This window comes from Grampus griseus (genome assembly GCF_964374135.1).
Source record: "Grampus griseus genome assembly, chromosome: 11".
Lineage (NCBI taxonomy): Eukaryota > Metazoa > Chordata > Mammalia > Artiodactyla > Delphinidae > Grampus > Grampus griseus.
In genome coordinates, this window is record NC_139005.1 from 5,209,316 (window position 1) to 5,234,954 (window position 25,639).

At 50.6% G+C, this 25,639-nt stretch overlaps 1 protein-coding gene across 1 annotated transcript in view; it reads right to left on the reverse strand.

Annotated features, from left to right (window-relative positions):
• Positions 1–1,319: 1,319 nt before the first annotated feature.
• The window catches only part of ANO2 (anoctamin 2), a gene marked incomplete at both ends in the record, with an annotated part of 319,797 nt that continues 295,477 nt past the window's right edge, over positions 1,320–25,639 (reverse strand). The window contains 5 exons of the mRNA XM_082665221.1: positions 1,320–1,592; positions 2,863–2,968; positions 13,044–13,225; positions 15,202–15,254; positions 15,627–15,779. Of these exons, the coding sequence (XP_082521347.1) occupies positions 1,320–1,592; positions 2,863–2,968; positions 13,044–13,225; positions 15,202–15,254; positions 15,627–15,779 (767 nt within the window). The remainder of the gene's footprint in view (positions 1,593–2,862; positions 2,969–13,043; positions 13,226–15,201; positions 15,255–15,626; positions 15,780–25,639) is intronic.

A 25,639-nucleotide genomic window follows, 5' to 3' on the forward strand; every position in this document is an offset into this window, starting at 1 on the left:
TTTGGACAAGGAGGGAAAATGTTGAGAAAAGATGGTGGGCGTGAAAATCAAAAACTGGAAAACCCACCTAAAACTTCAGCATGTCCTTAAAGTAACCAACACCTCCTCTGGGGTGTGGCCCTCCTGGCAGCTTCCACTGTGACCAGGTTGTACGCTAGTCAGACTGACCTGCAGGGAACTGGGGCCAGGTCTCCAGGGAAGGGCCAGTGCACTGGTTCTTGTCAGCAGGTGGGTGGAGGTGTGTGAAAGGCAATGATAAATGACGTCTGGCCTTTGCTGCCGACTAGAAAATCTCCCCGCAGAGCTCGGGAGGCCGCTACCGATCCATGACGTTCGCTTTGCAAGCGGTGATCTCCGAACCATCCTGGGATTGTCATTACTTCATGTACAAAATGGCAAACCCCTCCTCCCACGCCCTCACATTTCCTGTCTCCCTTATCCTACTTTATATTTCTTACGATCGCCTGAAATGCTGTGCATTCATCAGCTGTCTGATGGGACCGTCCCCAGGACACAACTCGGCGCAGTGGGATTCTGTCTTTTGTCCTCTGCTGTATCTCTGGTCTGAGGACAATGCCTGGCACCCAGCAGGGGCTCCATAAATATCAGTAGGAAGCAGGAGAGAGAGAACCGCAGACAAGGAGATGCATCTTTATAAAGAATGTTTCCATTTATTGTTTTAAACCTGAACCTGCATAAAATGATGGCTAGCTGCATTCAGCTCAAAGCATCCCCACGACATGAACGGGAGACAAGCCCAGGTCTGGACCTTTGCTCACCATTAGGTCCAGAGGCCACAGCAATCAGCCACGGAACTTAACTGGCATCCACTGAGGCTGTGACAGTGATGCAGAGGGTTTTCTCAGGGTGATGGTAGGAAGTGGGGGTGGTGATCACTTATGATGGGGCTGAAACAGGGCCCGGACTGTGCTTCTCATGGCCCGCGGCCACCGAAATTCGGGGACGGTATGCGAGGGGGCACAGGGCAGGGCTCGCGGTGCCTGGGACTCTGGGCTGGAGAGACCCAATTCTTTCACCAATGGATGCAAAAGGGGGTACCAATCGCCCAAAGGATACAGCTCAAAAGAGGACCTAAAAGAAACCCAAGCTTGAAGTTTCTGAGAAGCAGCGTCATTCTCTTCCCTCCCGCGCCCATCTTCTGCCTCCTGTCTCTAACCTCTGTCCACACACACACACACACACACACACACACACACACACACACACACGCCCTTTTCAAGAGCCCCTCAGGCCAGATCCTGCGGAAGGACGGACACCGCACCCATGCGGGTGCGCAGCCCCGGGCTGGTCTCAGCTGCTCACACACTGGTGTGCTGAGACCCCGGGGACGAGCTGCTGCCCGGCTGGCTCCGGCCCGAGGGCACCGGGCTGGCTGCCGGGCTGCCCCCACTGCGACGGCCGGCGCCCTGGCTCCTCCAGGCAGGCTCCTCCGTCGGCCTGAGCGTCTCCTGCTCCTCTTTCAGGAAGAAGTCCACAAACAGGCTCTTCTCCCTCTTGATCTGGTCACTGATGTCGGTGGGGATGTCAGGGATCACCCAATCCACAAGGACGCTCAGGAACATCACCAGGTTCTTGGAGAGCCGGAAGGGGGTGGTGAGAGGAGAGGCTGGGCGGGAGGGCTCCACCGCCCCGGGGAAGGCGGGCTGGGCAGCGGTGAGGGCACAGACCCCAGACCCGGGGAGGGGGAGCAGGGGGCCTCTGGGCTCCTCTGGCTCCTCGGCCGACTCAGCCAACGAGCTTCACTGTCCCTTGGGGTCCCCGGGTGAAAGTAGAGTAGGGACAGCACCCATCTCCCAGAGCGCCCCTCCCATGCACGGCCAGACAGTGTGAACTGGCTTCTTCCCCTCCGCCCCCCTGCCCCCACGTGTCCTGTTCTTGCCTCCAGGATCCAGGCTCCAGAGCCCAACGGCCCCTGCAGGGCTCTCCCTGAACCAACCGCCCCTCTCTTCTTCCCAGCTGTCCCTCCGTCCCCATACCGGAGGTGGACCCTTGGTTTCTGTACTGACTTCCGACCTCAGCCAACCCCACGTTCTGGTCTCACGGCCTGCCTGGGCCCTGCCTCAGAGGGCCTGCATCGGTTCTGAGGTTTTGTGCACATCCGTAAGTGCCTTCCTTCCCCCCAGTAAGCCACCTCTCCTCCCGTAGTGTAGGATAAGACCCTCCCTTCCTGGGAGCGTTTTCTATTTAAGTGGGTGAATACGTTCTGCAGTGCCAGCACCGCCCGCTAAAGGGCAGCTCCCCGTATGCTCTGGCTCCCAGGCCTGCCGCGGGCTGCCCCTCACCCTCCAGCTGTAGTTTCCTCTGCCTGCCCATCTTATGCTCGCACGCCCCCTCTCCTTAGACCTGGAGGACAGTGACAGCCCAACAGATGTCGGAGCCCTGCCATCTGTCTTCCACGCTCTGAACCCACCCCCAGCTCGACCTTGAACCCTGCGTGCTCCCAGGGCCCAGGGAAGGCTTGGGAACCAAGGGCTGCTCCCAGAGGCTGCCATAAGTGATCTGGAGCCGCTTGGTCAAGTCAGATGCTGGCCTTTTAAACCGAGTCCCGAGGTGAGGCTCTGCTCTCCCACGCTGTTGCCCACTTCCTGGTCTTAGGTGTACATGGGACTCAGTCTCCACCCTGCACCTTACTCCACATCTGTCCTGTAACCTTACTCTGCTTTATCCTCCTTCTGCAAATCCATCCGTTAATGAAAGCCCTCACCCAGGGAAGGGTCTCAGGGCTGCCCGCCGCACGCAAAGGCCCCCGAGTCACAGAGCGCCCTGAAAACCCGGAGACGGGGCCACCTGTACCCCTGCAGCCCGGATCCTGACCTGCTGTGCCTTATCTGAACAACTCACCTGGAAGATTATGACAAAAGCCAGACGGGCAGACAGAACGGACCAGTACTGCTTGGAAAACTCATAGGGGTTTGGGGCCCAGGGCGGCTCCCGGTAATCCTTAAACCTGTGCAGAGAGAAAGGCCGTGTGAAGACTGGGAGGAAATGCAGGGAAGGAGCTACTTCTCTGGTGCAGCCTCAAAGGTCAAGGCAGAAGGCAAAGCCCTGACTCTCAGACTCGGGGGCGTAGGAGGCAGAGGTGAGGAGTCCACGGCCCAGCCAACAACGTCCCAAAAAGGGCCAGAGTCCAAAAAAGCCAACATCAGCCTAGAAGTGGCTTTCTTACTCTCTCCAACATCCCCAGAAGCTTCCTCTGGATTCTCCTTCCAGAGGAGCCCAGGAATCACAAGAGGAACCCAGGACTATGAGGCCATCCTGGCTCCACTAGCCTGTGGGCTCTGAGGGGGTGGGGAGACCCCCGGACACCACGTACATTGCTCCGCAGCCCGGGGCTCAGTGAAAACGCAGGTGCCAGCAGACGGTCAAGGGTGTCCTCCCCAGCCGGTTGCCTAGGAGAGGGGCCAGCCTCGCCTGATGGCTGATTCAGAGCAAGCTGAAGGCCGAGTGAATTCTGGGAGGAGGGCAGTGGTTCAGAGTCTCGGTTGGGCAATATCCCCTTTCACTAACCATCTTTATCACCTGCCCACGTGGTTTAAGAAATAAAATGTCAGTGCCTGACGTAAGCTCAGACGGTGGTGACGTCTAGGGCTCGTCCGAGCTGTTGCCTTTTCCCCCCATCTTGGGATGACTCATGTTAAAAACGGCTTATTTTCTCAGACTCCCTTTTTTTCTAAGCCTGGAAAAATAACAAGAGTTGGTACAGAAGAATTATGCCCCTTCACGGAACAGTTTTCTCCATGGAATTCAACAAATCTTCGAGGCTCAGTAAAAGCAAAACAAGCCCTGGGCTGAAGCAGAGGTGGGGTGGCACCAGGCCACCAGGCGGGGCGCACGGCTGCCGAGGAAGGCGGGGAGGGAGCTCTGTCCCAGGAGGGGCCCAGGGGAGAACAAGCATAGACTGAACGCGCAGCGTGCGTCCATCCCCAAGCAAGGGGCTTTTCTGGAGGTCTCCTCATTTCACAACAAGATCCTCAGGAAGGCATGGATATCCCTGAATAACCCAGGAGGAAACCGAGGCTCAGAGAAGTTCAATGATTGGCCAGCAAGGGGTGGAGTCAAGGTGAGAATCCAAGTCTGCCTGAATCTGGGCTTTTCTCCTATTGTCGAAAAGCTCCTGACTACTAGCTGCTGTTTGGGGAAGGGGGTTCAGCAGTGGGGGCTCTCTGCACCTTCCCCTGTGCCGAATGAACCCGCTGCTCTACCACATAGAAGCACAGTGGCTTCCGATGGCCCAAGAAGACATAAAGGGGAGAAGAGAAAAAAAACACAGGAAGATGAAGAGATGCAGGGCAAAAGGCAGAAGAAATCACAGTGGGGAGAGCCAGCCGCAGAAAGAGGCAGGCGGAGAGGTGGGTGCTGAGCGCTGGACTAGGGCTGGGCAAGAGGCCAGGAGCTGCCCCCTCCTCACCCGGTCCCTCTCTTCCAACAGCTGATCGCAGCTGCTGCAGGCCTGGTTTGTCATCCGGATGAAATGCAGAGCTAACTACGACCCAGCTGAACACCGTGGGGCTTATCCTCGCCATCCCCGGCTGCGGACAGAAACACAGCCAGCTCCAGACCACGCCCGCTCATGGGAAGGAGGGAGGGTGTGGCCAAGGGAATAAGGACATTTGGTTGGGAAAAGTACTCAGGCTCATCCACCCTCCTGCTGTCCCCCCAAAACCCCACGGCAGAAGGGAATTTATCTTGCTTTTCTCAAGACCTCTGGAGGAGGGGTGATACACACACACCCCTACTTTTCATGGTGAGGAAATCCCTCCCCAGGTCTAGCCCAATCCCTGCTGCTGCAGTCAGAGTCCATCTCCCTTGTTTTCTAGCTCCATCAATGAAGGAACAGCTGCTCACTGACCTCAGTATGACAGCCATTGCTCAGCTCTCTTTTTTTTTTTCCAGTCTGCAAAGAATCCATAAATAATCTAATTCTGGTCCCACTTCTGCTACTAACTCACTACAGCTTTTGGAAACGTCACTCTGCCCTCCTCGAGTGTCCACAACATGTTTTGAATCTGGCAGGCACACCCATCTAATCAAGGATCTGGGGAGAGATTAACACACAGATACGTCCAGAAAGCTCAGCTTGCAATCCGTCTGTGCCAATGGCCTAAGGGTGCTTTGTCAGTAACTACAGGGCAAGCTATGCCCAGAAAACAGCAACACGCAATTTAACGAATTATACATCTGTTCACATTTCTCTTTTCAAAGCTCACTTTTTTAAAAAACTGTGACCTGGAGTAAGCAATGCATTTTACATTAGTGCACACGTACGTATATATCACAGAAATAAAAATCACACACACACACAAAACATACTCATCCTTGCTGTGCGCTGTGCACGGATAGTTTCTTGTTCTCTGCTATCTTCTACTCTCCTAGTCTTTAAAATGCTGGTCATGACCCACTGAAGTGGTTTCCTAACTCACTGATGAATTCATAGTTTGAGAAACACTGATTCCAGTAAGCCTCTGCCACCAGGTAAATGATGGCTTATTTACGTTCCAATATAAGCTCTGATTTCAGAATTAAAAAAAAAAAATTCATCCTAAGAAGTCAAGCGTATCAAATGTTTCTGAGTAATCAGAAGACACTCATTAAACAAAGAGATCATTAGTTTTAAGACTAGAAATGTCCAGAAAAGACAGGGTGGCTAGTGGACTTAATTGTGGCCAGCCTGGTGACAGCTGTCTGTCTATTTCGCTTCCAAGCCTAGAGCAGAGAACAGCATTGGCAAAAGCGTGGGCTTTGGAGTCAGCAGGTGGAGGCCTGATCCCACCCCCACTATTTCAGTTCTCCATCCTCTAGACAGTTACCCAAAGATCTGATGGCCAGGATCCTCGTCCATGAAATGTGGACTTTGCATCTCACAAAGCTGGAACGAAGATCACTCAGCATACTACCAGACATATCAGAGGACTCAATAAATGTTCTTCCTCCTTTAACCGAAGGTGACTTAAGAAATACGCGTCTTCTGTTAAAAGAAGATGGAGCATACACATCCCTGCTCCCAGGGAGCATCCCTGTTCCCCTGGCTTTCCAGGAGGATTTCTGAGCACTCAAGCTCGGACGCTCCGAATTTCCCATGATGCTGAGATGAATAAAGAAGAGAAAGCCAACACCCAACTGCAGGGAGCTTCTCTCAGGCTCCGGGTCCGGGTAAATGGCACAAAGCAGGGAAGCCTCAGGCTGATGGGAAGGAGAACTTCTGCTCCATTCCCATTAGCTCCAAGGCTTTCCAAAGCACACCCTTTCCCCCGGTTTTGAGAGCTCTGGCTCTCCCAAAGTCCCACTGCGTGGTCAAGCACTGGGCGAACCCCACATCTGGTCACTTCCTGCATCTGCTGGCTAGGATTGAAGCTCAGGGATATTTTAGGCATGGTTCCCAGATCTCACCCTCATCCCTCAGTCTTCCTTTATTTTCTTTGAGCCTTAACACTGAGTTTGAGAGTTCCCTGTAGTCTTGTAACAAGGAGAGTCTTCCAATAAAGAAACGACTAGAGGGTCTAAAAAGCATGTCTGCGCTGGAGTGGCTGGGCCACTTACTAATTGTAGGAAGCCGAGAAAGTTATTCCACATCCCTGGACCTCAGCGTTCTAATTCACACGGAGGCAACAAAACGTGCATCTCTGTGCCGAGTGTATGGTAGGTGCACGCGCGAGAGCCCTCAGCCCACCATGAGCAAATGAGCACACGCGCGTGTGCATATGTGTGTGTGCACTGAATGTTAAAGGGAAACACAGTGAGCAGTAAAGAAGACGGCACACGTGAGTGTAATTTCTGGTGGCAGAAATGGACACAATGGTTTCTTCTGGGAGAGAATGACTGGGCTAGGGGCTGAGAAGAGGGGCTTTTCCTTTTATACGTATATACACACACATATACATTATATAGAATTACTTTTATAATAAAAAGTTCATCATCAAAGAAGGATGCAATTAATGGTACCATTCGGCTGACTCCAATATATATACTAAGCTTCCAGGAGCAAAGTTATCGTATTAAGTCAGGCAGACTCACATACGATAAGTGAAAGCGGTACAAAAATCAACATCTTATCGGCTTTAAAACTGCATCCGTATTTTACCTAGATTGTTCTAACCCTATGAAATAGTCACATTGAGCTGAATTTATACACTAAAGAAACAAGGTTCCTATTAACTCAAAATACATTTCATTATTATAAAACGAGTCCGTGAAACATCTTAAAGGTTCTATAAATTCATTTTTAAGTTAATCCATGGAACAGTGTCTGAGAAAGAGTCATATAAATGCATCGCCGTGGCTACCGCTGGGAAGATGCCTAGGGCTGGGCGGGGCCGAGTGGAGGTGGGGCAGAGCTGGAGAGGTTGCCCGTAATGTTTAGAATGTTTGCAGGAATAAAGTAACGTATTACATGTGTCATTCACGATTATATTTTTACACTAAGTATAAAAGAAGCTTTGGAGATTATTCCAAGTCCCCACTTTTACAGATGGGGAAACTGAGGTGCACAGTGGGAAGAGAGGCTCCTGGCTCAGACATCCCTTCCCATCCTCACTTGCAGGGGTGACCAGTGACAGTGAAACTGGCCACAGTTCATCACAGAACAGAATCACTGCGGGCAGGAAGGGTGCCAACGTAACAAACTGAGGGGTTGGTCACTGACATTCAGAAATGGCTTTTTTTTAAAAAATGATGTTTTAGTTAAAAATGCATGTTTTAGTTATAAATCAATTAGTAGATGCATTTCTCAACTCAAAACAGTGGTATGTAAAAAACAAAATTTAATACTCCCAATGGAAAGTAATGTCACATTAGTGCTGAACACAACGGCATACGATATTTCTGTACCATCTGAGCTGCTTAAAAGCGTCTTCTGTAATTGACTTTGAACAAGGGAAAACAGCACAGGCCATTACGGACTAATCAGGCCTGGGGTGATGCAGTGTTGATAAAGGTGAGGAAAGGCACCACCACAGAAAGCTGGCTCTCCCTCTGGTCTCGGCCAGAAACAGATGAGAGGCAGGCAAACCCTGGAAGGGAACTCCCGGGACCCTGGGATAGGGAAGAATTTGGGTCCTGCAGAAAAACCTGCGGGAGCCATCCAAGGATGCTGTTTCGGGATGCTCAGCATCTCTAAACAGACCCAGTGGGTTGCCCAAGCCCAGGTGGGCTCCTTGAGCTCTCAGACCCGGGTCCCTGGCCAGGTTCTGCCCTACTGACCTCTCTGCTCCACTCCGCTGAGCCAGGAGCTCGAGTCACCATCCAGCCTGTAGGATACAGTGGTCCCTCGACCCTGTCAAATGACCACTAATCAAGTCTGCAGACTGACGTCACGGGGCTGTTTACGGAGCAGCCCGGCCGGGGCAGTCAGATGGCTAAGGCAGACGTTGCTCCAAAAATGCTGGGAATGCATCTCAAATGGGCAGCCGGAGACTTGTCCTAAATTTTATTGCTATTTTTAAGATACCTCTATCCCTGGCGAGGCCGGACTGGAGCCGGAGACCTCAGTTTTATTTGACCACATTTATCTCCGGGGGTCACGGAGAGCTAAGAATAAGAAGGGTCATCGAGTTCCCAACGCTATTTGCCAGGAAACAAGGACAAACTTTGCATTTCCCATCACAGGAGCGGTTCTAGACGTGGGCTTCGGGGCTAGTTCTAGCGTTGTCTGTGTTTCTCAGAATCAATCTCTCTCCCCACCCAGCCCCCTCCATCCCCCACCCCCTTCACTTCTATTTCCGACAGCTGCTGACGAATCCTGGCTTACAAAGACATCAGTAGTTTATGCCTCCACTGCATCAACCTCCAGAGACTAGGCGAGCCAGACAGGTCCACACGGCATGCGGTGAGGAGAACCTACCTGGGGTAGGTAGAGATCTTCATCAGCAATCCTCATCCACCTAGGATAGGTAGCCCCCAAGGTATACCCACTTGAGACGGCATATCTAGATGATTCGATGACCCCGCTCCCCAGACATCTGCTTACATTTCAAACTAGGGCAGCTTTTTTTTTTTTTTTTAGATGTTGGGGGTAGGAGTTTATTAATTAATTTATTTATTTTTGCTGTGTTGGGTCTTTGTTTCTGTGTGAGGGCTTTCTCTAGTTGCGGCGAGCGGGGGCCACTCTTCATCGCGGTGCGCGGGCCTCTCACTGCTGTGGCCTCTCCCGTTGCGGAGCACAGGCTCCGGACGCACAGGCTCAGCAGCCATGGCTCACGGGCCCAGTTGCTCCGCAGCATGTGGGATCCTCCCAGACCAGGGCTCGAACCCGTGTCCCCTGCATCGGCAGGCAGATTCTCAATCACTGCGCCACCAGGGAAGTCCGGGCAGCTCTTTATTTTCAATGTAACCCACTGGTCTCCACAGCGAAGTCAGAGATGATACCAGTGAGAAGTCCCTTCCATCCCCCACCACGGTTCCCAGTGCCCTAAGGTGAGTCCACACACCCCCACCCCCATGACCAACATGCTCTTCCTGGTCTGGCTTCTGTGTTTCTCCCCGCCTCACCTCTCTTAGCTCACGCCTCTCGTTCCAGCTCTGACCACTGAGCATGACCTAGCCCCTCTACCTGGGACACCCTGTTCTCCCTGGACCTCTGTCACCACCTGACAGCCCCCTCCCACCCAGGCCGGCTCGGTCCCGTGAGTGAGCAGTTTCAACAGGTTCTCCTTCTGGCCACTCTGGCACTGGACACTTAGGTCTGGGTCAGGTGCATGGCCTCCTCCTCCAAGGCTCGGAGAGCTCCCTGCAGTTGCCCGACTGCACGTACGGAAGCTCTGTTCTCATCGCTGAGCGCATGCTCATCTCGCCTGTCCAGCGAGACTCCTCGCGGGAGGCACTGCGTCTTGTTCCCTCTTATATAACCAATGCCAAGCCTATAGTAACGCCTCAAAAATAGATGCACAATGAACCTACAATCCCCACTGATACGGAGTAAAGAAACAACGGTGGACGTGCCAGAAATGCTTTTGGTTTGATTCCTGAATGATCTATTTTCTGCAGGTACGTTTTTCTTGACAGAAAAACAGCATGCACTTCCTGCACACGCACCCAGTGTTAATTCCGCCACTTAGCAGGCCACAGATGAGCCACGATCCCATCTACTTTCCTGGAAACAATGGAGGGAAGAGTTATCAGGGCTTTACATCTGGCTGGAAAGTCCAGTGACTCTGACGGTAGATACAGCAAAGCTTGATGTGACCCATGTGTGCTAATAACACCTGGTCTCCTGGGCACCCGTTGTTTTGGTTGAGATGCATCCATTCATCTTGACTTCAGATCTCAGAGGAGGAGGGAACTACCCACTAGTCTGAGATCACGTGCTTCAGATGGAGATAATTTCACTTCCTACCCCTAACCCCACGGCCCCAAAGACCATGGAAAGCGTCGCATTCTTCTGGCCACAGCGATCGGCTCTGGATAGGAAGTGCGTACTAATCCCAGCCAACAAGCGGCAGCAGGACTTTTGTTGAGATTGTTGGGAAAGAAGTATAGGCTTTTGTTCCCGCTGGACTCGGACACAGTATGATACTGGCCTGGAGCTGCTGGCAGTCATCCAGCGTTTGAAACTACAGTCATCACTGACTACAGTAGGGTTGGAAGATGGAGAAAGATTTGGTTTGGGCAGATTGAATCAAATCTACCCAACTAGAACTACCGTCGACTCAATAGAGAGGCATTAAAGTCCCCTTGTGTTTAAGCCAGGGTAAGCCACTGATATATCTGGAAAGCACATTCGTAGTGTCACTGGAAGATGTGATGGTCAAGGACAAGGTCAGAGTCCCTTGGTGCTCTGGCGAGACTTGTGCTTCTAGACCAACTAAAGGAACAGCGTTAGCCTCGCTTCCCCACATGACAAGTCACACTCGTGCTGCAATCCCCCAAGCGTGGGCGTCGAAGCTTGTGTTCCTGGAGAGACGTGAGTCTTGCTTCCGGCTCTGTTGCTAGAAACCTCTGTGATCTTGGAAAACTCTTCAACTTTCTAAGCCTTGGTTTCTTTTTATGTAGAATGAGAGTTTCAACAAGATGATTTCTGTACCTTTCAGTTACAAAGATGATTTTGTCCTCACTTTTCAGTGCCCGTTCGTTTAATGTGAAGGTGCTGGCTGACTTCACCTACCCTGCTGGAGCAAATCTAAATGCTACCAGAAAAGGCCACCAGCTGGTCCAGACCCCACTGTACAGCGGATCTGCAGACCCAAATCCAGCACCATGGACAGACAGCCTGGCCCGCCAGCGGTGGGCCCTGGGCAACGCAGGGTAGTAGCCAAATCTGCCTACTCGAGTGACGACTTGTTATAGTCCCAGATGCGAAAATGCTAGAAACATCTAGGCCACGTGAATCAGTATCTGTGAATAAATGGACTTCTCTATTCTTAGATCTGGTCCCTGACTTTGAGCCTTTCTGGTTGGCTAGTGTGAAGCCCTAAAGTTATTGCTCCTGGGACCAGAATACCCTTCTATTTAAATCACATATTGGGAAGGTTGTTTAACTCAGTCCTCTGGGTTGGGAAGACCAATTCGTTTTCTCCCTTTTGTGGTTCAGACTGAGTCTGAAAGAACTTATTCCCCTCTGCTCTTTTTCTCTTTCTTTGTCCTTCTCTGGTAAGTAGTGGAGAGTTTTCTGTTTCTCGGCTTCAGTGATCCCGGTGCTGACAAATTACCATCGTGACTCTAAGCTGGTCCTCTCAGGAGTTCCAGCTATTCCCTCTAGGTGTTAGATGGAAACTGCCCCTTAGATTTCCGACCACCATTTTAAATGCAACATGATCGGAATCAAATTCATCTAATTTATGATAAATTAGATTCTCTTGGCATCTTCCCCATCCCTGTCAATGGACCCACAATTTCCCAGTCCTCTGGCTTCAGCCCAGACTTTGGAGTTATCCTTGATTCACGCTCTCTCCAGTGTCTCTGGTACCCAGCTTTGTAACGTATGACATTAAGTAGCTCATCTTCTCCCTCCCTCTGAATTACTTCCACCTCTCTGGTCCATGCCTACCACCGGTCACGTCTGAATGATGCAGCACCTCAGCTGCCCTCCTCGAGTTAGCCCAATTCTAGCCCATCTTCCTCTCTGAGACCGGATTAGTTTTCCTAAGCCCACACTTCAGCCTATAATTCCCTGGCCCTAAAAAGGTCCGTAACTTCCTATTGCATCACATTAAAATTCCTGTAAGGGGGCTTCCCTCGTGGCGCAGTGGTTGAGAGTCCGCCTGCCGATGCAGGGGACACGGGTTCGAGCCCTGGTCCGGGAAGATCCCACATGCTGCGGAGCGGCTGGGCCCGTAAGCCATGGCCGCTGAGCCTGCGCGTCCGGAGCCTGTGCTCCGCAATGGGAGAGGCCACACAGTGAGAGGCCCGCGTACCGCCAAAAAAAAAAAAAAATTCCTGTAAGATTTCGAGATTTCCCATTATCTACTTCATCCTACCGATTCAAATTCAACACCGCTTTGGCTTATACTACCCTAGGAGTTGCTCTCTATATTGTATTTCCTATAGTATTCCCTATTATTATCTCCCAAGCACTCTCCTTGCCAACTCCAGCAGCTAGCCCCTAAGTGTTTAACACCTCAGATTCGTCCCCATGACCTGGCCCAGGCTGACTCCATACCCAGGATACTCTCTCGTTTTGCCCTACAACTCCTCATGGCCCCTCCAAGAAGCCTACCCTTTCCATTCCGGCCCTCACTGTTCTCCTTCTCCTTCAAACACTCGTAAGGCTCGTGGCCCATACTAGACATAATCCCTGAATAACACGCAGTTGTCCTACCAGTTCTGTTTTCTTCCCAAACAGACCATAGACCAGACCTTCCCTTGACGGTAAGGACAAACCTATATACGTCTTTTACCTGCTCCATGGTGTCTAGCAAAAGGCACTCAATACATATTGGCCAGTTCACTGAAACTGACTCGTAGGGATCTGGGCTTTGGGGGTAGGAGACAGAAGCGAAGGAGGATAATGATGTAATTCTAAGTCGTCCGGATAATTCCTTGGACCTGCTGCTTCTAGTCCGTCGCTGCCCTCCTGCACCCGATTACTTTACCTGCAGAACTGAACCTCCTGGTCAAACTGTGAGTTCTCGGGCTGCGTTCCCTCCTTCAGCTGGCTGACGTTGAAAAAGGAGAGGGTGTGGTTGACAAAGCCATGCAGAGTCCCGTTGTGACTGTAGGAGTACTGATACACCAGGCGGGGAATGAAGTCAGAGGTGATCGCGATGACAAAAGCCTGGGGATAGAACCACAAGCACCTGAGGAACCGTCAGGATGGACACCATGCGGGTGACGCAGGTCCATCTGCCCAAGAGACTGTCCCCTCCTGGCTCTCCATCCGGGGGCACTGCTCTGATTGATACAGAGTCCTTGCCCCTGAGCTCACAACACTGACTTACCTGGCTTTTCCATCTTTGATACATGTAAGGAAACCCACAAGTCAGTGGCTGTCAAGAGAGTGAATTACAACCACCGAAGCAAAGGATGTGAAGCCAGTTTGGACCATTGGGTGAGGGAGGGCGTGAATCATCTCTGAGATACCTGAACTGATGCTGGCATTGGCCATGCCAAGGTAGAGTGGGAGATTTTCTGAGAAAATGACTGAGAGTGGTGAGACGGCCACTGAAGTGTGACAGGCAAGGATACCAAATGGCCACATGTTGAACACATCTGCCCCTGAGGGACACGAGAAAGCCAGGAACACCAAGGATATGGTTCCACGGTGAACCTCAGTTTGACCATCATCTCTCAGCGCTTTTTAGCCCATCATACAATGAAAGTCGCTCTTTCATCCATTTTGCTTAGAAAAAGTGAGACACAGAGAGGGAAGGAGGAGGTCCTGCTGGATGAAACGCACACACCCGACGTAGTGCCTGGCGTATCTAAGTTCTCTATGAGGGTCTATGGAGCAAACCAAACGACAAAGGAACGACTGCCTGTTCGGATGAGGAGGGAGTTTCTGCAAAGAAAATCTTAAATCTTTTTGGCAGGTGTTTATACTGTCCTCGGCACCAACAATTAAAGCCCTTTTAAAAAATGCAGTTTAGGCATTGTTTTCTAAATGTATATACGAGTGTGCATGGCCATAACCATAGTTGAGAGTGAGTAACGGACTTCTAATAATCACAGCTGTAATTAATGGAGCACGGGCCATACGTCCTTTCATCACCCCATTTAATTTGCAGACTGATCCTACTTGGTGAGACTCTTATTCTCTCCCATTTCTTACAGTTAAGAAGTCTTAGAACGGCCAAGGAAGTAAAACGTCCTGTCGTTCTGTTGTAGATGAAAAGCGCTTGGTACTCAGGGGCTCTTTTCTAGAAGACACAACTCCAAAGCAGCTACTGATCAAACTGCACCTCATTTCTCAGCCTTGAGACGTGCACTTCCTACATCAAACATCCCACGTGTGACGGGCGGATCCCCTCTGCCTCTCTGCGCACCTCGTGCCGTCTCATGTGTTTTTATTCGGTAGCCAGGTCACGGCCGGAATCAGCGTTTCTCTCCCAAGGGAAAGGGGGCTGTGGCTTTCTTGATGTGCGCTGAGCTGGTAGATACTGTCCCGGGAGACGGAAGAGGAGGCCCTGCCTGACCACCATCCGTATGGAACGCAGATGCCAAAGGAGCTGCTGGCTTGGGCCCAGCAGGATTTCCTCCGAAACGTGGACACATCTGGCAAGGCAGTTAAGGAGGTCAGAGCAGAGAAGACCCCTCTTCTTCCATGTCCTATCTTAACCAAGCAGCGCCAGGGATAATTAAGACTTTACACTGACAGCTTGGAGAAACGGTAATTAGGAACTGCAGCCTGGGCGATGGTCCAGGTATTGTTCAGCTCCAGGGTAGAAAAAGAAAGGAAAGAGATGGCTAGATATGTGCAATTCTTTCCTCATGATTCTTGGCTCCGAGGAAAGATCTGATCTGGACTCTTAAGGCCAAGGTACACATTCTGGTGGGTAATTGCCTTTCTTGCTCTTAGCGAAATGAACGACAAAGCTGCACACCTCCGGCAACAGCCTGATGACTTAGAAGGCGCGTACGTGATACGTGATATTAACGAGGGCTGGGGAGTGGGTGGGCGCCGGGCGCTGTCTTAAACAGAGCTCCAAATGGAAGAAGCTGGGAGGTAACAGGACAGGTTTCCTGCCCTGAGGACTCAGCTCCCCTGGAAAGCCCCTCCCACAGAGCGAGGGTGTCATGAAAGCAAGCACTTACGTTGATGATAACAGAGAACTTGCCGATGCCCGAGAGGATGTCAAACCAAATCCCTGTAAGACAGGGAAAAAAAGGGCGTCTGCCTCATTCCCACCCTCAGCCCAGTGATGACAAGGCTTCAGTCAGAGTGCCGCCTTGCAGGCAAGTTACCACTGGAGCTCTGCCGGGCCCCCCAGGGATAGGCTTGTCTGGAGAGGCTTAGGTGCACCCCTGTCTGCGAAGCAGGGGGCTAGCGGGGGGTGGGGGTACCGTGGCCTCCAGCACCGAGGAGATAAGGATGAGGGGCTCGAAGGGGTGATAAGGAATGCTCCAGCCCTCCGGATGCCCGACATAGTGTGAGGGGGGCAGCCAGGGAGACAGGGGGAGGGTCGGAGGGAGGGGATGGGGATGGGCTGCGTCGCCTCTGAGGGATGCAGGGGACAGACCGATATCTTTGGTTCGCACAGCATCTGGCCGCCTCAGCTCCGTAACGAACTTCTTCGCATCCAGCCGCACTTCAATGACGTTGTTGAGGAGGGCGAACACCGGCGCCAGAGGAAAGGAGGCCACAAAGAGGGTGACAAAACCAAACTGGATGACTAAGAGAAAGAAGAGCACAAGAGGCAGAAGGATTTAGACATATGTTTGCCGTGCAGCTCTAGCCCCTGTCTTTTCTGACCGGGGACTCTTGTCCACCTTGGGCTCAGGCTCCCTTTCCGTCCTGCCCCACGGTAGGGGCATTTCTTTCTCAGCACCCACAGGCCTGGCAGTCAGTGCCATCACTTAGGTGCAAAGCTCTATTTAGTTGAGAAGATACCAAAAAAGGAAAAGTCTCCACCCCTTCCTTTCCACTACCTTTTATCTCCAGTCACTAACCCTGGTCATTGAACTCAGAGGTTAACAAACTTCTTCAGCAAAGGTCCGGATAGCAAATATTTTTTTTTAAATTGAACTTTAGTTAGTTTACAATGTTGTGTTAGTTTTAGGTGTACAGCAAAGTGATTCAAACTGAATCATATATATATATATATGTATATATATGTATGTATACATATGTATCTTCTTATATACATATAATTTTCAGATTCTGTTCCATTATAGGTTTGTTTTTATTTAGATGTTGGGGGTAGGAGTTTATTAATTAATTTATTTCTTTTTGCTGTGTTGGGTCTTCGTTTCTGCGCAAGGGCTTTCTCTAGTTGCGGCGAGCAGGGGCCACTCTTCATCGCGGTGCGCGGGCCTCTCACTGTCGCGGCCTCTCCCGTTGCAGAGCACAGGCTTCAGACGCGCAGGCTCAGTAGTTGTGGCTCACGGGCCCAGTTGCTCCGCGGCATGTGGGATCCTCCCAGACCAGGGCTCGAACCCGTGTCCCCTGCATTGGCAGGCAGATTCTCAACCACTGCGCCACCAGGGAAGCCCCCGTTATAGGTTTTTTTAAATGTTGTGTCCATTATAAGTTACTATATTTCTGTGTCTGTGAGGCTGTTTCTGTTTTACAAATAAGTTTATTTGTATTATTTTTTAGATTCCACATGTAAGTCACATCATATGGTATTTGTCTTTCTCTGTCTGACTCACTTCACTTAGTATGATCATATCTAGGTCCATCCATGTTGTTGCCAGTGGCGATATTTCATCCTTTTTCATGGCTGAGCAGACAGTAACTATTTTTGTATGGTCCTGTCATAATGACCTAACTCTACCATTGCACAGTGAGAGCAGCTGTAGACAAATGTAGACCAGCAGGCTTGGTTGGGTTCCAATAAAACTTTATTTACAAAAGCAGTAAATAAAGTGGGCTGGATGTGTTTGCAAGCCCTGATGTAACTTCAAAACCATCTCCAAAAGTTGGCCTCTTCCCCTATCCACAGTCGCTGCTTTTATTTAGAAGGTGGATTCATTCATCACACGTGTACCGAGAGCTCCCTGAATGTCAGGCACTGTGCAAAGTCTTTAAGGAGGCAGAGCTCCCTGAATGTCAGGCACTGTGCAAAGTCTTTAAGGAGGCAAAGGTCTGGACCCGCCTACAAGGACCTGCCTTCAAGGACCCGCCTTCAAGGAGCCTTCAAGGGAGAGGAATATACAAAGATGTGCAAGGAGACTTCACGTGTGCCAAGAGAGAAGGGAGGATGTACCAGACAAAGCAGAGATCGCAAGGAGAGAGCTCAAGCCTGCTTGGCGTGGGGACTAAGGGGAGTCTCCGGAAGGACACCTAAGCTTAGACTTGAAGGATGGGCCTGTCACTGCAGGCGGGGTGCATTATAGACTGCATCCAGGCCCTGGAAGCAGTGCAGGCAGAGGAGTGGAGGCGGCCTGTGCCAATCGGACGGCGTAAGGAGTCCAGGCCCCCATCGTTTCTACCTGGACAGCTGCAACCACCTCCTACCTGGTTTCCTCGTGACCGATCTGCCCACACTGCTACGTCTGTTCAGCCCCAAGTGCCCGGTAATCCAATCCCATCACTTAACCTACTCACAAGCATTTCAGCTGGCTCCCCTCTGTTTACTGGATAGAATCCAGATCCCTTATCTTGGGACACAGGGGCTGGACCATCTGCACCCAAGCTACCTCTCTAGCCCCGCCTCCCAGAATCTCCCCACAACCGCCATGCTTCTGCCTTCCCGGACTCTGAGCTTCTCACCGTTCGGATATCTCTGCAGACACGTTAGCTCCTTCCCTTCCATGGCACACGAGGGAAGGAGCTAGCAAACTCCTATGCATCCCCAAGAACAGTCAAATGCCATCTCTTTGGTGAAGCCTGCTACCCCCTCCACTCCTTCCCCACCCTCTGTTACAGCCGCCATTGTGCCGCGCTGTGACCATCTACCCACATGCCTCCATTTCCCGCTAGAAAGGCAGGGCTCCATTCCCTGTAGGGGCTCAGTACAGATTTGCTGATGCAAAGTCAGACCTGAGTCTCAGGAAAGTCAGTCTAATAGGATTTCCCTACTTATTAAGGCAAGTTATTTAACTTCTCCGCATCTTAGTCACTCCAGTTATAGAGGATAATAACAGTACCCACCAAATAGGTTGACAAAATGATTTTGCATACATAAAGTGCTCAAAACGGTGTCTGCCATTTAATAACTGCTCAATAACGTTACCTGTTACGTGTACTGTTACTCTTACTGGAGTGCAGATGGCTGCAATGTATCCTGCATAGGGACCCCTTAGACACACGTTTAAGGTGCAAACCCCGCAGGAGAGTCAGGAGGCCTGACTTCGAGCCCCGGATATGTTTCTCACTAGCCCTGCGTCCCTGGGCAATTCTCTCTGTTTCATTGGGCTTCAGCAACCTCATCTTTAAGTTGAAGAGACCGGTTTAAATTCCCTTCAGGTCTGATTCGCTGTGATGCTGTAATTCTTATTCTCTTGGACAAATGTCAAGATTCTAGGATATCCAAGTAAAGAATGAAAGACCAGGATCCAAACTTAAAATAAATTTGAAATGAAATGAAATAAAAAGTGTTCACAGAGGGATACGCTTAACCACAGCAGAAAGTTCAAGACACAGAGCGTGCACAGAACTTCACCCAGCACCGCCGCTTCTGATTTGGCCCAGGGTTGAGGGTGAAGGCTCCTGCTGACTCAGTCCTATCACAGCCACGGTCCTGGATGCCCAGTGGATTCTAGGCAGGCCCTACGAGACCAGCAGCTGCCAGTGGGTGACAAGATGTATCAGAAGGCACAGACTTGTCAAGGCCGGGTCCTTGGAATGACCGCCTGGCTAGCCAGCTGGCCGAAGGGGAGAAGAACGCTTCCCAAACAAGTGTGGGAGCCAGTTCAAAACGCAGGGTCTATTGCGTCTCTTAAAGGAGGCTTTGCTGAGTCAGGGGTGGGGTGAGGGCAATCGGGGGTGGAGGGGGATGGAATTAACAAGGAAAGCAAAACAGATGTTAGACTAGTTTTGTGAAACCTGTAAAATGCACGTCTGAATTTAAGTATATGCATGAACATGTCTCTAGTTCTGGAGTTCCAAGTTGGTCTTCTTGATTCTGAAGAGCTCAGGTCTACAGAGCAAATGTTCTTCTTATAAGCGACTTCCTCCAGCAGAACTGTTTAAACTCTCCAAAGCCCCCACGAGGACTTAGCAAGGGGACTGCTGGGGCAGGAAAGAGGCAAGTTACCTCCGAGTGACTACAAACAGATACGGCATGCCCTCTCCACACTCACGCAAACGGCACTCAGAAATCCAATGTCCTTCCAGGATCGCAGGGAAAAACGGGACTCTCCACTTCCTCAGCTTCCCTTCACGTGAGTTCCAAAGGCAGATGTGAACCCTCTCCTCTGAGGCTGCCCTGAGGGTTTGCTTCTTCACCTTCACAGCCTCTCCATCACAGGGTCCCTCTCTGTGCACACAACTTCCAGTGGTGACTCGACGCTAATAGTGCCCATAAGTGATCCCAACATCATAACATGTCTCTTTTTTGTTTGTTTGTTTTGCGGTACGCGGGCCTCTCACTGTTGCAGCCTCTCCTGTTGCGGAGCACAGGCTCCGGACGCACAGGCTCAGCGGCCATGGCTCACGGGCCCAGCCGCTCCACGGCATGTGGGATCTTCCCGGACCGGGGCACGAACCCGCGTCCCCTGCATCGGCAGGCGGACTCTCAACCACTGCGCCACCGGGGAAGCCCCATAACATGTCTCTTCTCTTTCCTCTTCCAGGCACGTCTATGTGTTCAGCACCAGACAACCTTAAGAGCGTGGACTCAGCAAAGGCCAGTGATGGCCACAGTCCTGTGCCTCTTCTGATGTTACTATAGGGTATCCTGGGCCAAGAGAAACCACCCTCTGAAGATGTCCCATTGCTGCAGGTGTTGCCTGCCTGGACGGGGTACACTGCCTATTTCCAGGAATCAACCCAAAGAGGCAGAAACAAAGAGGAAGCTTTGTTTCATCTTGGGGAGAAAAAAACATAAAACCATAAACCTCTGGCGTACAAATGTCAACTCCAAGACGTGCTTTTTTTGGTCAAAGGTCTAAATGCCGTATCAGATGGGCGTCCTTCCGAGGTCACTTCAGAGCACACAATGATATCAGCCTTACCAACACCAAGCCTGGCTTCTAAAAACAGCCAGCCTCCAAGAGGCTAAGAACAAGGCCGGAAATCCTCACCGTGCTGCATAATACAAGCCAGCTTGGCTCGACCCATAACAGATTAAACCTGGCCAAGCCAGTGAGGGAGGAATTCATAAGTTGATTTTCAGCTAAATCTTTACAAAGCCTGCTGTAAAGTGCCCCAGAAATGCCGAGCTGAAAGCATGCAGACTGGAAACCCTCATAGGCACAAACCCCACTGGGTTTTCTCTTCTCAATCCCCAGCCAGCCAGGCTCCTTTTAAAATATGCAACTATCAGCCCCGTGCTGCCTGATGCCAGAGGCAATTAAGATCCTGGCCTTGATTACGTGGGCTTAGGTTAAAATAACAAAGAGGAGTGGATTACACTCAACAAGATGGCATCCAGAAAGGACATTCCAGGACAATCTGCTTAAAGAAGAAAATAATATATCAGGTGGGATAGAGTGGACTGGCCAGGATTGGTGGAAAAGCTCTTGAGGGAACACAATTTGTTATTCAGTTATTTAAATTCTTCGGTAAATATATCTACCTTCCCGTCACACACGATAACGGCCAGATCCCTGGTGTGGCACTCAAGGCCCTTTGTGATCTGACCCTAACTTATTTTCCCAGACGCCATGTGCTCCCTCCCCAGCCCCTGTGCTCAGGGCTGATACTGAGCTGGGGTGTTTGGAGATCAAGTCGGCCTGCTTTCCAACCATTTCAAAACCATTTGGACTTCCCCAAATTCATCAAGTTTCCCATACTCCTGAGCCTTTGTCCACACCATGCCAATGTCAATTTCCTTCTCTTCTTGCCTGCTGGATGGATTTACCATTTATGTTTCAGGTTCCACTCAAACTTAACCTTCTCTATGAAGGCTCTCCCCTACCCCACTGCTCACCCCTACCCCAGGCAGAACTGGGAGCCACGGGCACCTCCCCTCCTCACTCCCATAATGCCTTGCATGTGTCCCTCTACTTGTTTATTTGACTTGCTCCCTGGACAGCAACCCCCTTGAAACCACGGACATTTTTTTTTTTTTTTTTTTTTTTTTTGCGGTACGCGGGCCTCTCACTGTTGTGGCCTCTCCCGTTGCGGAGCACAGGCTCCGGACGCGCAGGCTCAGCGGCCATGGCTCACGGACCCAGCCGCTCTGCGGCATGTGGGATCTTCCCGGACCGGGGCACGAACTCGCATCCCCTGCATCGGCAGGCGGACTCTCAACCACTGTGCCACCAGGGAAGCCCTCACGGACATTTTTGACTCTTTTCCGAGGTCCCACAATTTTGTGTGGCACCTGTCCCATAGCAGATGTTTAGAGGTTATCTGGTTTCATAAACACAAACTTATTGTCACCAGCTGTAAACACAAACAAACACGAGAAGAGGCAGACAGCTAAAATGTGTGAATGGGGTTTCCCTGGTGGCGCAGTGGTTGAGAGTCCGCCTGCCGATGCAGGGGACACGGGTTCGTGTCCCGGTCCGCGAAGATCCCATGTGCCGCGGAGCGGCTGGGCCCATGAGCCATGGCCGCTGAGCCTGCGCGTCCGGAGCCTGTGCTCTGCAACGGGAGAGGCCGCAACAGTGACAGGCCCGCGTACCGCAAAAAAAAAAAAAATAATAATTTGTGAATGGAAATCACTGTGCTTAGTGATGGGGAGGGAGAGGGGGCCGTGAGGTTCTAACAAGTCCACACAGCACTTCTCAGCGCTGTCACGCCCACAGAAGGGTTCGAAGAAAGTTGGTTGTAAAACCAATCAGTTAGGAAAGTCTAATTCTAATGAAAATAACTATAGCTTTTTTTTTTTAAACTTTCTATAATTTAGTAAATTTAGAAATTTTATAATATAGTCTGCTTAAGGCAGCAGTGCCCAACATTTTCGGCACCAGGGACTGGCTTCTTGGGAGACACTTCTTCCACGGACAGGGGTGGGGGGTGGTTTTGGGATGATTCAAGTGCGTTACCTTTATTGTGCACTTTATTTCTATTATTATTACATTGTAATATATAAGGAAATAATTATACAACTCACCATAATGCAGAATCAGTGGGAGCCCTGAGCTTGTTTTCACTTGCCACTCACTGACAGGGTTTTGATAGGAGTCTGCAAGCAATTGATTTATTATGGTCTCTGTGCGGTCAAACCTCTCAGCTAATGATAATCTGTATTTGCAGCCACTCCCCAGCCCTAGCATCACTGCCTCAGCTCCCCCTCAGATCATCAGGCTTTAGATTCTCATAAGGAGCACACAGCCTAGATCCCTCGCATGCGCAGTTCACAGTAGGGTCCGCGCTCCTATGAGAATCTAATGCCGCCGCTGATCTGACAGGAGGCGGAGCTCAGGCGGTACCGCGAGCGATGGGGAGCGGCTGCAAATGCAGATGGAGCTTCGCTCGCTTGCCCTCCGCCCACGTCCAGCTGTGTGGCCCGGTTCCTAACAGGCCACGGACTGATGCCGGTCTGTGGCCCGGGGGTTGGGGACCCCTGGCTTAAGGGGATTAAAAGCTGGGGGCTTAAGAACCCTCCCTGTCATGAACCGCTACTAAGCAACGCAAGGGAAGGACTCAGAAACATGTTGGCGTGAGTTTGTCTCTTCACTCGGGAGGCAGTTACTGAAAAGATTCAGCTAGAAACAGCCCATTAATATAAACACGTAGCTAAAAACACCACGGGAAGGTCATCGCTGTCTATTTCATCAGCCTGTATTTCCAGGCTGTGCCCAGTGATGCCCTTCTCCTAAGGGCAAAGGAAGACACTGTGCACAGCAGTGAGTGTCTGGTGTAAAGAGAATTGCAAGTGTTGATGGACCACGTAAACAGGAAGAGGTAACAAGAAGAAGGCACGTGAGCTGATTGCTTGGCATGGACCTCTATCGCCTAGGAAAATAGTAGCAGTCTTTACAGAAGTATAAGAAGGTTCTCAATGTCCATCATTCACCACTTATTCATTCATTCACTCATTCACTCATTCCTCCAACAAGCATCTATTGAGCACATCCTAGACACTGAGCACCATGCTCGTTGCTAGGAAACAAAGATGAATAATTACTGTGTCATCCTTCCAAGGGCTCACAGGATGCAGTGGAGAAGATGGACATGTAAGCAAATCCTGGCTGTGTGTTGGAGTTAGACCTCTAAGGGCAGCATCAAGAGACTGCAGTGAGTACCAGGGCAGGAGTAACTCACTCTCACCAGCGGGCCTGTGGAGGCTGCAGGGACTCACGACCACTGGGCTTCACTTGAAGAACAATTCAAAGAGGCATCTGAAGGTTTGCTGGATGATTGGTCATTAACATCTTTCCTGCCAGTCACTCATCCAAACTCACAGACTACTCAGGAAATAAAGACAGTAAGTGGAATCCCCTTTCGATCTGCATAGGGTCACCTGGGGGTTATATAATGGATCAGATTCAATTCAGAAACCCTGGAAGTCATAACAGGAAAGACTCGCCTTGAAGTCACGGCTTGAGTATTAAGAATTTACTGCCTACAAGTCATCACAGCACCAGGACAGATCAGCAAGCCACATTTTCTCCATTTCCTTGTGATTAAGGGAGACTGGGTCCCCACCTTTCCTCACTCCCATGTGAACTGTGAAATATTAACTCCTTCAGCTAAAGGAGGGAGGAACGACGACTTTCTGAGAGTCCCACTACTCAAGAACTCAGAGTCTTTTTATAACAGCTATTTTAGGTTGATAGTAGGATAGAGACCAGTCCATAAGCAGCCCTCTTCGCTGCCTTGGGAACAGAGCTTAGGGTCGTGGGAGTTTTCAGACATGAACCCCGCTCATGGCCACAGAAAAAGGCAGAAGAACATGGTTCTCAGCCACAGGGGGCTAGAAGGCCTGGAGACTATGGTCTTCTGGAAAAAAGTGCCCTTTGCTCCTCTTCTATCTCCTCTGAGCAAAACTCCAAACCCTCAGAGGTCATGAAGCTTCAACCAACAATTCCTAAACACCTACCATGTGCAGGCAGCATGCTCTCTGGTTCATAAAGTAACCTTCAGTGTCAAGGATTATTATCTCCATTGTACAAGTGAGAAAACAGCTTCAGAGAGGTGAAATAATCTTCTCAGGGCCACACACCTAGAAATCAGTGAAGCTCCGGAACAAACATAGTTTCTGATGCCAACCGAGTGCAAGGTCCTTTCACTGCACCAAAATGTAAATATGCAACCCTAAGGCAACAGCACCCCTTCCCCCTGCCTAGTTACTCCCACGCACCTTAGGTTTCCTTCATGGGATCTTCTCTGATCTGATCTCTTTTTGTCAGAGAATGAGCTTTTATTGATGCCAGCATCCCCACCAATCTGCACAGGTGTTTTACCTCCCCAGGGTGTCTTCATTCACGTACATGTGTCTTCTGCAGGGGCACACTGCAGCTGAACCTGACGTTTTCTGTGCCATCGCTCCTGTCTGCCCTGCATTCGTGGCACCTCAAAAATCTGACATCAGTTTCTTAAAAGTAGAGAGAATCGAGTTTGCGAGCTCTACTGATTCGTTTCTGATTTTCAGAGAACCACCTGGTGAATTTCCAGCCAGTGTTTACTGAGTGAACAAATGAATGGCCTGGCTTACTCACTCCTGTTTACTTTTTCCACCTGCAAAATGGGATGTGAGGGCCAGTTACCCACGCGTCCTTCCTCTCATCCATCCATCCATCCATCCTCCCATCTACCCATCTGGGCTGGGGTAATGCAGTCAGTGAGGTGGAAAAGCAATGAAAATAGTCAAGCCTGAAGAGAAGTTCCCGAGCAACAAATCCCTGAGGACCTTTGTTTGCCCTTACCTCTTCCCAAAGGGCTGGGGCAAAGTCAATGAAAGGAACACATAAGTAAGTTTATGGTGTTTTAGAAAAAAAGGAAATAAAGAACAGAGAAACGAGGGAGACACAAATATGCAAACTCTAAGGACCCACAACTGGGCTGTGGTTGAGCAACAAAGTTCACTCTGAGCTTCCTGGCTGACAGAGCAACAAGAGAAATGGGAAAAAGCGAGAGTTCTCAGTATTCTAACCTAAAATACTGCCTCAATTCATTCACTCACTCACTCACTCAGGCCTTCCTCGAGCACTGACTGGGCATCTCCTCTACGTCAGGAGCCTTCCAGGCATGGTATCTAAGTACACTCTTGCCTTTTCTCTTAAGTCTTCATGGGGAAAGGGGCTCCTAGCACAGACAATGACAAGCAATGTGTGCGTCAAAAGAAAAGGAGAGACTTGACCTGCAACTCACCCTCCTCCCCAGAAATACCATAACGAGACCCTAGATGCTGCCTGAACTGCATTTAAATGGCATTTGGAGAAGACGGCAGGTGCCTGATTATCCAGTGGGATGACTCAGTTTGTATAAACAGGATGGCTCAGGGAAAGGAATTTCCTGGTTCTTTGAGCCACT